This window comes from Molossus molossus, unplaced genomic scaffold (assembly GCF_014108415.1).
Source record: "Molossus molossus isolate mMolMol1 unplaced genomic scaffold, mMolMol1.p scaffold_m16_p_21, whole genome shotgun sequence".
In the NCBI taxonomy this organism is placed as follows: domain Eukaryota; kingdom Metazoa; phylum Chordata; class Mammalia; order Chiroptera; family Molossidae; genus Molossus; species Molossus molossus.
Window position 1 is genome coordinate 4,186,974 of NW_023425357.1, and position 12,166 is coordinate 4,199,139.

The window sequence follows — 12,166 nt, forward strand, 5'->3', positions numbered from 1 at the left end:
GAGAGGAATAGAGAGATAGAAATATTGATGAGAGAGAACATCAATTGGTTGCCTCCTGCATGCTCCCCACTGGGTATTGGGCCCACAACCTGGGCATGTGCCCTGACCGGGAATCAAACCAGCAAGCTCTTGGTGCATGGGTCGACACTCAACCACTGAGCCACACCAGCGGGGCAATGATGGCTTTCTGTCTCGTTTCCTCCGCAGACTAAGCCTCCTCCTCAACTCCATCTAGGATGCTGTGGCAGCATATTTGCCAGTTCAGTCAGAAGCTGGTTCGCAGGCGGCCCCTGGAGCTGAAGGCGGGGTCTGACACCCGCCTGGCCCGTTGTCTGAGCACCCTCGACCTGGTGGCCTTTGGTGTGGGCAGCACCCTCGGGGCAGGCGTGTACATTCTGGCTGGGGAAGTGGCCAAGGACAAGGCTGGGCCGGCGATTGTCCTCTGCTTCTTGGTGGCTGCCGTGACTTCAGTGTTGTCTGGGCTCTGCTACGCGGAGTTTGGGGCCCGGGTACCGTGCTCCGGTTCTGCCTATCTCTACAGCTACGTCACGGTGGGACAACTGTGTGCCTTCATCACTGGGTGGACCCTCATTCTCTCCTATGTCATTGGTGAGATGGCAGGACCGTGGTGGGGGAAACAAAGCTGAGATGATCAGGAGAACAGGAGGGGGGCTGGGGTCTTCACCCTCGTCCATGAACGCTTTGCTCTCCACCTTGTGAGGGGAGGTGGGGGATGGTGTGAGGACAGCCCCCACACTTGACTCTCCTCAACTGCTCTCCTGGAATGACTGAACCAGGAAGAAATGGGAACTGTAGGGATCGGGAAGAACTGTGGGAGAGAGACGTTCCCCGAGGCTCCTTCCCTCCCCGTGGGGCGGTCTTTGCTCAGCTGTTGGCTTCCTGAGATTTCCGCTGAGCGCCCCATTCACAGTTTCCGCCCGTGTGTCCCAGGCCTCTAGGTCCCACTTCCCTGGTTTCTTTCCTGGCCTGGCATTGACCCCTTTTGACGTACAAAACAGTTGACCTGTTTTGAGAGAAACATCTGTGTTTGCTGTCCCCACCCCATGAATAGAAGAAAAGAATGTCTTTGAAGCCCTGGCCCGGTAGCTCAGTTGGTTAGTGTTCTGATACTCCAAGGTGGCGGGTTCGATGTTTCTCTCTCTCCCCCTTCCTCTCTCTAAAATCAATAAATAAAAACAAATTTTTAAAAATCATTTAAGCCCTGGCCAGTTTGGCTCAGCGGTTAGAGCATCGGCCTGCGGTCCCGAGAGACCCGGGTTCGGTTCCCGCCAAGGGCACGTACCTCGGTTGCAGTTTGTCCCCGGCCCTGGTTGGTCGTGCGGGTGGCAGCCACTCGATGTGTCCCTTCACATCGATGTTTCTCTCTCTCTCTCTCTTCCTCTCTCTCCCTCCCGCTCTACCTGAACAAAAAAATGGAAAAAATGTCCTCGGGTGAGGATAAAAATAAATAAATAAATAAAAATCATTTAAGGAAAGGGAAAAAAAGAAAAGAAGAAATGAAACTCTTTGAGATTTGTATTTTGAATGTTTGTTTTTCCCGAAACTGTATCCCAGGGTGCCTAGCAGGGGCGCCGATTGTTCGCAAATGAAAGTGACCTCTTCTGCCCCTCAGGGAGCGCCAGTGTGGCCAGGGCATGGAGCTCCTCGGTGGACAGCCTGGCTGGGAACCGCATCTCGCAGGTGCTGCGGGAAAGTATGCCTCTGCGTGTCCCCCACCTGGCCAGCTACCTGGACTTCTTCTCGCTGGGCCTGGTGCTGCTGCTCACCGGTGAGGCGGGATCACAGACGGGGCGGGGGCGGGGGGGGGGCGGGGGGGCCATGGAGGGAAAGCTGGGAGGTGGTGAAGATGAGAGACCAGAAAGCAGGGTTGTGGGTGGGATAGACAGGAAGGCAAACTAGAGACCATTGTTTCTCACCCTTGGAACTCTTGATACTTTTTTTAAATCCTCACCTGAGGGTATTTTTTGTTGATTTCTTGAGAGTGGAAAGGAGGGAGGGAAGGGGAGACACACAGACACACACACATTGATGGGTTGCCTCCCACACACACCCTGACCAGGGCTGGGGATCGAATCTGCATCCCAGGTATGTGCCCTTGACCAAGAATCAAACCCGAGCCCTGGCCAGTTTGGCTCCGCGGTTGGAGCATTGGCCTGCGGACTGGAGAGTTCTGGGTTCGGGTCCCGCTAGGGGCACGTATCAAAAGGAAAAAGAAAAAAAAAAGACTCAAACCCGAGCTCTGGCTGATTTGGCTCAGGGGTTAGAGCGTCAGCCCTTGGACCAGAGAGTCCTGGGTTTGGTTCCCACTAAGCCCACATACCTCCATTGCAGTTTGTCCCTGCCCCAGTTGGGGTCCTGTGCGTGGCAGCCACTCGATGTGTCTCTCTCACATCAATGTTTCTCTCTTTCTCCCTTTCCCCCTCTCTCCCTCCCGCTCTTCCTCCCTCTCTCCCTACCACTGTATCTGAAGATAAATGCAAAAATGTCCTCGGGTGAGGATTTTAAAAAGAATCAAACCTGAGAGCCTTCAGTCCTCGGGCCAACGTTCTAACCACTGAGCAAAACTAGCCAAGGCAGAATTCAACCATTTTATTTTATTTTTTATTGATTTTAGAGAGAGGAAGGAGAGAGAGATGGAAACATCAGTGAGAGAGAACACTGACCAGCCGCCTCCTGCATGCCCCCACTGAGGATTTGACCAACAACCTGGCCATATCCCCGGACCAGGAATCGAACCTGTGACCTCCTGGTGCATGGGTCAATGCTCAACCACTGAGCCACACTGGCCAGGCAGAAATCAACCATTTTAAAGTGTACAATTCGGTCTTGGCTGGTGTGGCTCAGTTGGTTGAGACTTGTTCCAAGCAAGTTTGATTCCCAGTCAGGGCACATGCCTGGGTTTCTGCTCGATCCCCTGTAGGGGGCGTACAGGAGATTGCTGATCAATGTTTCTCTCTCACATCAGTATTTCTATCTCTCCCTCTCCCTTCCTCTCTAAAAATCAATAAAAAGCCCTGTCAGTTTGGCTCAACAGTTAGAGCATCCGCCTGCAGATCAAAGGGTCACAGGTTCGATTCCAGTCAAGGTCACGTACCTCAGTGGTGGGTTCGATCCCTGGCCCTGACTGGGGTCCTGCAGGAGGCAACCAATCAATGTGTCTCTCTCACATCAATGTTTCTCTCTCCCTCCCTCCCACTCTATCTGAAAATCAATGTAAAAGTGGGTGAGGATTTTAAAAAATAATTTTTTAAACAGGATAGTCCCAGAGACATGGAAGTAGGGTACAGACAGACAATCCCCAGATTGGGGGGGGGGGGGTAAACCACAGAACTTATATGCATGTGTACATGAACAATGGACATGGACAACAAAGCTGGAGACAGGGCGGGGAGGGAGGGGGAGGAGGGTGTCAATGGGGCGGAAAGGGAAAACATCTGTAACAAAAATTAATACATTGCCCTGGCCGGTTTGGCTCAGCGGTTAGAGCATCGGCCTGCGGTCCAGAGAGACCTGGGTTCGGTTCCCGCTAAGGGTGCGTGCCTCGGTTGCAGTTTGTCCCCGGCCCAGTTCGGTCGTGCGGGTGGCAGCCACACGATGTGTCCCTTTCACATCGATGTTTCTCTCTCTCTCTCTGTTCCTCTCCCTCCCTCCCACTCTACCTGAACAAAAAATGGAAAAATGTCCTTGGGTGAGGATTAAAATAAATAACTAAATAAATACATACATACATACATTAATTAATTTTAAAAAATAAATTTAAAAAATCAATAAAAACTTGGGGATAGGGAGGGAGAGGGAGGGTGTCAATGGAGGGAAAAGGAGAAACATCTGTAACAAAAATAAATAAATACATAGAAAATCAATAGCCCTGGCCAGTTTGGCTCAGCGGTTAGAGCGTCGGCCTGCGGTCCGGAGAGACCCGGGTTCGGTTCCCGCTAAGGGCACGTACTTCGGTTGCAGTTTGTCCCCGGCCCTGGTTGGTCGTGCGGGTGGCAGCCACTCGATGTGTCCCTTCACGTCGATGTTTCTCTCTCTCCCTCCCTCCCACTCTATCTGTACAAAAAATGGAAAAATATCCTCGGGTGAGGATAAAAAAAAAAAAGAAAATCAATAAAAACATAAAAAAGAAAACACTTAAAGTAAATACATAAACAAAGTGTACAATTCAGTGGCCCTTAGTACACTCACAATGTTGTGAGACCATCACTTTCGTCCAGTTCCAGAACATTGTCATCACCCCAAAAAGGAAACCCCGTACCCATGAGGCAGCCCCCGCCCATCCCGCCTGCCCCCCAGCCACTGGGGACCTCTAGTTGCTTTCCATCTAATGTTCTGTTCCATCGTCCCCACAGGTCTGCTGGTTCTGGGGGCTAGTGAGTCAGCCCTGGTTACCAAGATGTTCACGGGCATGAACCTTCTGGTTCTCAGCTTCATCATCCTCTCTGGCTTCATCAAGGGCGATCTGCATCACTGGCAGCTCACGGAACAGGACTACAACTTGGCCAAATTGGGATCCAACGACACCTCTAGGTCAGGAGGGCATTCGGCCATAGTCATGTGTGTGGAGCGCAGAGCTGGGGATGGGGGGGACAGATCGGGGCTGATGGGGCCAGGGGGTGGCGGGAATGGAGTCCAGGACTGGTTTTGACTGGGGTCCAGTAGCGATGGCCGAACACTGCCCACCCACGTTCTCCCTTGTACCTTCTCTCACCACAGCTTGGGCGCTTTGGGCGCTGGAGGGTTTGTGCCTTTCGGCTTTGACGGGATCCTCCGTGGAGCAGCTACGTGTTTCTATGCGTTTGTTGGCTTCGACTGCATTGCCACTGCGGGTAACACGGTCATTCTGCCCCATTCGGGGTTTGGGCACCGTTCAGGCTGCCGCTGGGCGCTGGGTTGGTGGAAGGTCAGCCCGCTCTTGGAGGCTTTGGAAGAGGGCTTTGTCCCCTCGTGTGGGTGTGTCTCCCTGACTGTGTCCACCGGTCCTGCAGGGGAAGAAGCCCGAAATCCTCAGCGTTCCATCCCCCTGGGCACCGTGATCTCGCTCTTCATCTGCTTCCTGGCCTACTTTGGTGTCTCGGCGGCGCTCACCCTCATGGTACCCTACTACCAGATCCATTCCGACAGCCCCCTGCCAGAGGCTTTTCTCTATGTTGGGTGGGCCCCTGCCAGATATGTCGTGGCTGCTGGGACCCTCTGTGCCCTTACATCCAGGTCAGTGTCAAAAGCTTTCTCCCTGGGGGGGTGGGGGGGGATCAATCAAAGAAAGTATATGCATAACCAATGGGCGGACACAGAAGGTGGAGGGGTGGGGGTCAATGGAAGGTGGGGAGGAGGAGGGACATCTGTAATACTTTCAAAACAAAGATACATTTAAAAAGCTTTCTCGCCCTGGCCGGTTTGGCTCAGCGGTTAGAGCGTCGGCCTGCGGTCCAGAGAGACCCGGGTTCGGTTCCCGCTGAGGGCATATACCTCGGTTGCAGTTTGTCCCCGGCTTGGGTTGGTCGTGCGGGTGGCAGCCACTCGATGTGTCCCTTTCACGTCGATGTTTCTCTCTCTCTCTTCCTCTCTCTCCCTCCCACTCTATCTGTACAAAAAATGGAAGAAAAAAAAAATGTCCTTAGGTGAGGATAAAATAAATAAATAAATAAATAAAAATAAAAAGCTTTCTCCTTGTTTATCCAGTTCTCAGGTCGCTCAGTCTTGGATGGAGAGATGAGAGGGAGAGACATCTTAAATCGTGTAGGTTAGGCAGCAGAAGCCCTGGTCCCTCCTGCTCCGTATCCTCACACACATTTCCGTTTTCTCCCCCAGCCTCCTGGGGTCCATGTTCCCCATGCCTCGGGTGATTTTCGCAATGGCTGAGGATGGGCTCCTTTTCCGGGGACTTTCCCGGATCCACGCCCGCACGCAAACCCCCGTCATAGCCACTGTCGTTTCTGGAAGTCTTGCAGGTGAATATGCAAAACCCACTCCTTTTGATTTTTTTTAAATGTTTTTATTTTTTTGTAGCAGGCAAGAAAATTTTATTGAAGCATTCCCAAGGGGCGGTTTACTGGTCCAGGTGGTGGGGGCCAGGGAAGTCGCTTTAAATGTTTTTATTGATTTTAGAGAGAGAGAGAAACATTGATCAGTTGCCTCCCACATGTCTGTTCCCTACTGGGGATCGAGCCCCCAACTCGGGCAGGTGCTCAACTAAGTGACCCACACCGGCGGGGGTGAAAACCTACTCCTTTTCGATTAATTTGCTCAGCTTTGATAGTTTCAGAGGGTTCTCCCCCCTCTCCCCCCACTCGTTTGCACCCTCATTGCAGCGATCATGGCGTTCCTCTTCGAGCTCAACGATCTCGTGGATCTCATGTCAATTGGGACCCTGCTTGCTTACTCCCTGGTGGCCTTTTCTGTGCTTGTCCTCAGGTGAGACCCCACTACGTCTTGAATGAGGGGTCTTAAACCGATGGGTATTGATGGGGGATTTATTCTTCTGTCTTCCTGCCGCCTCTGGGTGCTGTGACTTTCAGGGTGGGGAGAAACTGTCTGCTGTTGGGTGGGTGGAGGCTGGTGTGAATACTGCATCCGCAACTCTAATTCAGGTACCAGCCAGACCAGACTTTAAGCAAGAATGAGAAAACGGAGGTGGAAATTACGGAGACAAAGCCGAAGCTTGAAGCAAGTTCTTTGGAATCCATCCCTGAAGCAGGGATCTCGAAGACTCTAAAAAGTCTGTGTAACCCTGGGATCGCCGTCCCCACTCGGCAATCTGGCCAGATTGTCTACGGGTGTGCCTTACTGCTGGGTGAGCCGCGGGCTGTCCCTTCGGTGTCCTGACTGACAGGAGGAGGTGGGAGTGTGGAGGAGTCTGGGAGATATGCTGGTCCACCTTGACGTGGACAGTTTGGGGGTGGGACATGGCCGTGACCCAAGCTCTTGACACATTTGGCTTCTGAAGTTGGACCTGTTCTCCTCCAACTTGACCCCTGCAGCTCCCCTGCTGACCACCCTGAGCCTGATCCTGGCCCGGTGGTCTAACCTTCTGGTCTCTGGAGACCCAGTGTCCACCACGGTGACTGGGCTGCTGCTGCTGCTCATTGTGGGGGTCACTTTCATCATCTGGAGGCAGCCCCAGAACCCGACTCCTCTTCACTTCAAGGTAGGTGACTTGATGCCCCCACTGTCCACCTTGAGGGAATGAACTCTGCATACGTCCCTGGACCAGGGAAGGCAGGGGCTGTTGCTAAAACCAATGGACCAGTCCCTGACCCACACTCGGGAACACCCAGTGGGATGCCCCGAATGAGTAGGCATTGAATGCGTAGTCTGAATAGGACTGGAGCCTTTCCACCCAGTGGGCTAGGGAGCCCTCTTGTGAGAATCCGTGGTATGTTCAGGGACTCTCTGGCTTTGCTTGCAGGTTCCTGCTCTGCCTGTCCTCCCGCTGATCAGCATCTTTGTGAATGTCTACTTGATGATGCAGATGACCTCTATGACCTGGGTCCAATTTGGCATCTGGATGACGATTGGTAAATGGCTTTCTGGGCAAAGGAGGTCTCTTGGGTGACTGAACCTAACCTTCTTCCTCTACCTTTCCCCCCCAACCAGATGCCATAGCCTGTAGAGTACTTTCCCCTCTCATGTCTCATTTCTGCACTAGGCTTTGCCATATACTTTGGATATGGGATCCAGCACAGCTTGGAGAAGACCAGTGATCAACAGCCACCACCCTCAAGCTCTGAAACTCTTGACAAATCTACCTCTAAGTGCGAATCAGTGTAACCGCAGGAGACAGATGGCGTGTGGAACCTCCTGTGTGGAGGTGTCTTCTAGTTCAGTGGAGACTTTGAGCCTCTGTGGAGTGTGAAGGTGGGATGGCTTTAGAGCCCTGGCTTCACTGCCAGAGAATACCTTTAATAGGGTACGATTTGTAAACTTTTAAAAAGCAGGATATGCGTACAGAAAAATGCATGCGTTAAGTGTGCAGAAAGATGAATTTCCACAAAGGAAAGTACGACAGGTAACCAAACAGCAATCAGAAGAAGTAATCAAATATTACCTGCACGTAAGAAGGTATTATTTCCTTCTTATGCCTATTTCCAGGGGAAACAGATTGCCACATAAGAAAAGACACGTTTCAACTTTATATTGTGTCAAGTTGTGCTTTATTGTTTTCAATGTTTAATTTTTTAAGTTTTTCACAATTACGCCTGGCTGGTGTGACTCAGTGGTTGAGCATCGACCCATGCACCAGGTTCAGTTCCTGGTCAGGGCACATCCCCAGTGGGGAGCATGCAGAAACCAGCCAATAGATGTTCTCTCTCATCGATGTTCCTGTCTCTCCCCATCTCCCTTCCTCTCTCTCTCTAAAATCTATTTAAAAAATGTTTTTCACACTTACAGTAGACATTCACTATACTAGTTTCGGCCCTGGCTGGTTTTGGTCAGTGGCCCCACGGACCAATGAGTCGCAGGTTCGATTCATCAAGGGCACGTTGCTTGATTGTGGTTCCTTCAAGGCCCTGGTCAGGGTGATGTAGGAGGCAACCAGTCAGTGTGTCCCTCTCCCTTTCTCTCTCTCTCTCTCTCTCTCTCTCTCTCTCTCTCTCCCCCCTTCCTACTCTAACAGAAAAATATCCTCAGGTGAGGATATATATATATATATATTAGTTTCGGGTGCACAGCATAGTGGTTAGACATTTATATAACTTAAGAAGTGATCCCCGACACTGTACATAATTACTATGATATTATTGACTATTCCCTGTCTACCTTGTAACTACCATTTGTACTTGCTAATTCCTTCAACTTCATTCTGCCCCCAAACTCCCTCCCCTCTGGCAACCTCACTCTGCTCTCTGGACCTAGGAGTTTCTGTTTCGTACATTTGTTTAGTCTGTTTCAGATTTCACATCTAAGTGAGATCATATGGTGTTTGTCTTTTTCTGTCAGACTTACTTGACTCAGCATAACACCCTCTGGGTCCATCCATGTGGTTCCAACATTTTGTGTCAAGAGACACACTTGAAATATTAGGATACAAATAGGTTAGAAGTAAAAGAAAGAAAGAAAATGGGTCATGCAAATAGTAACATAATGCCCTTGCTGGTGTGGTGCAGTTGGTTGGAGCGTCGTCCTGTTGAACAAGAGTTGGCAGGTTCGATTCCTGGTCAGGGCACATGCTCAGGTTGTGAGTTTCGTCCTCGGTTACTGCATGTGTGGGAGGCAACTGACTGATGTTTCTCTCTCACACTGATGTCTCTCTCTGAAAACCAATGAAAAATAAACACAAGAAAACTGGCAGAGCTGTATTAATATCAGACAAAGTAGACTTTAAGAAAAAGAGTAACAGCCCGGCCAGTGTGGCTCAGTGGTTGAGCGTCGACCAGTGCATCCAGAGGTCACCAGTTCGATTCCTGGTCAGAGCATGTGCCTGGGTTGTGGGCCCAATCCCCAGTGGGGGTAAAATCCCTGGTAGGAGACATGCAAGAGGTGGCCAATCCATGTTCTCATTAATGTTTCTCTAAAATCAATAAAGAAAAAATAAAAAAGAAAAGCAATAGATGAAGTGGGTCATTTCATACTGGTAGAGAAATGATTTTTTTCCCCTCACCCGAGGACATTTTTCGATATTTTGTTCAGATAGAGGGGCAGGGGGAGAGAGAGAAAGAAACATCAACGTGAAAGGGACACATCGAGTGGTTGCCACCCACATGACCCAACCAGGGCCGGGGACAAACTGCAACTGAGGTACATGCACTTATTGGGGAACCAAACCCGGGTCTCTCAAGACCACAGGCCAATGCTCTAACCACTGAGCAACCAGCCAGGTCGATCTTTTTTTTTTCTTTAATCCTCACCTGAGGATAATTTTCTAATGATTTTTAGATAGAAAGGGAGGGAGAGCCCTGGCCAGTTTGGCTCAGCGGTTAGAGCGTCGGCCTGCGGTCCGGAGAGACCCGGGTTCGGTTCCCGCTAAGGGCACGTACTTCGGTTGGTTTGTCCCCGGCCCTGGTTGGTCGTGCGGGTGGCAGCCACTCGATGTGTCCCTTCACGTCGATGTTTCTCTCTCTCTCTCCCTTCCTCTCTCTCCCTCCCACTCTATCTGTACAAAAAATGGAAAAATATCCTCGGGTGAGGATTAAAAAAAAAAAAAAGGGAGGGAGAGAGAAACATTCATGTGAGACATATATCATATGGTGGCCTCCCACATGACCCCGACAGGGCTGGGGGTCAAACCTGCAACCCAGGTATGTGCCCTTGACTGGGAATCAAACCCACGACCCTTCCGTCAGCGGACTGAAGCTCTAACAACAGCCAGATCAGCTAGAGACATCATTCTTATTCTCCCCCAGCTTTATTGAGATAAAATTGACATAACATTGTCAATGACCATATTTCTTGTACTTTCCTGCCCCAGACTCGCGCTCCTCGAGCAGTTGAGGTCACTGTGAGGAGCAGCGCAGTGCCTGTCAACCCTGCCGGTGGGCAGAACAGGAAGGAGTGAAACTGGAAAGACAGGACAGGGTGATGTTACTACAGATCAGAACACTTGAGGTTGAGGTTTGCGGATGTTGGTGATAGTGATGAGACAGTACAGGGTTGTCTGGGAACCAGCCGCTGCGGTGGAGTAAAGACAAGAACCACTCGGGGGATGAAGGTCCAGAAAGTGAGCAGCAAAGTTCTAAGAGGAATAAAAAAAAAGGTTGACAGAGCCCTGGTGAAATTGCAGGGTTGGAAAATGTCAATTAATGGAGACTAAAACTAAGTGACAGTTTGATGGAGAAGAGTGACATCGCCTGATTTGTCATTCTTAGCACCCTGGCATGGGAACAGCCCCACTGTGCTACAGTAGGCAACTCAGAATGTCCATAACGTAGTCTTGAAAAGTTGAATCAATGTAATCAAGCCTCTGGGTCAACTGTCAGCTTATAGAAGACATAAGGGACAGTCACTTAATCAATGGAAAACAATCAGTCAAACCTAGAATGTGGGCAATTCTCCAGGAAAAAGAATGGTGTATTTTATGTAACATGTTACGGCCCAGAGGTGTGGGGTGGAGGTGGAAGAGGACATAGAGGGGATAAATGGTGATGGGGGGAAATGGTATGGCCCAAATCAGAGTTAATAGTTGCAGGCTAAATATTTACCCCCCCAACCAGAGCTGGGAATCAAACCTGCAACCCAGGTACATGACCGTGACCTGGAATTGAACCTACGACCTTCGTTTGAGGACCGGTGCTCTAACCATTGAGCAACACTCGCCAGAGCAAGCCGTTACTCTGCGACCTGTGTCTGCACCTTGACATGTTCATCAGCATGTGGAGACCAGGAGACTGTCCACCAGGGTTGTCTTGGGATCTGGTCAATACAGTCCATAGAAAACCCGTAGGCTGTGTTGTGCCCATATTGTGGTCACTCAGCATAGCAATTAAAGTCTTGATCTCAGTCCGGCTCTTGTGGCTCAGTGGATTCAGTGTTGTCCCATAAACAGAGAGGTCCCAGTTCGATTCCTGGTCAAAACACATGCCCAGGTTTTGGGCTCAATCCCCAGTAGGGGGAGTGCAGGAGGCGGCTGGTTGATGTTTTTCTCTCTCTCTATAAAAAATTAATTAGAAAACATTATTTTAAAAAGGACTTGGCCTGGATGGTGTGGCTCGGTCTTTGAGCATCAACCCATGCAACAAGAGATCACCTGTTCGATTCCTGGTCAGGGCACATGCCCAGGTTGTGGGCCCAATGCCCAGTGAGGGGCATGCAGGAGGCAGCCATCAGTGTCTCTCATTGATGTTTCTACCTCTCCATATCCCTACCTCTCTCTCTAAAATAAATTTTTAAAAAGTATATATAGAACCCTGGCCAGTTTGACTCAGCAGTTAGAGCATCGGCCTGCGGTCCGGAGAGACCCGGGTTCGGTTCCCGCTAAGGGTACGTACTTCGGTTGCAGTTTGTCCCCGGCCCTGGTTGGTCGTGCGGGTGGTCGTGTGGGTGGCAGCCACTCGATGTGTCCCTTCACATCGATGTTTCTCTCTCTCTCCCTTCCTCTCTCTCCCTCCCATTCTATCTGTACAAAAAATGGAAAAATATCCTCGGGTGAGGAAAAAAAAAAAGTATATATAGAGAAAGACAAGTACTATAAGATTTCACTCATGTGGAA

The 12,166-nt window shown here is 50.5% G+C and overlaps 1 protein-coding gene across 1 annotated transcript; it reads left to right on the forward strand.

Annotated features, from left to right (window-relative positions):
- Window positions 1–236: 236 nt before the first annotated feature.
- LOC118638823 (cationic amino acid transporter 3-like) lies at window positions 237–7,791 on the forward strand. The gene is made up of 11 exons (XM_036274951.1): window positions 237–609; window positions 1,634–1,789; window positions 4,374–4,551; window positions 4,738–4,850; window positions 5,010–5,232; window positions 5,833–5,972; window positions 6,333–6,435; window positions 6,612–6,814; window positions 7,002–7,168; window positions 7,430–7,538; window positions 7,670–7,791. Exons 1-11 carry the CDS (start codon window positions 237–239, stop codon window positions 7,789–7,791), a joined length of 1,887 nt encoding a protein of 628 aa, XP_036130844.1.
- The last annotated feature ends 4,375 nt before the right edge of the window (window positions 7,792–12,166 follow it).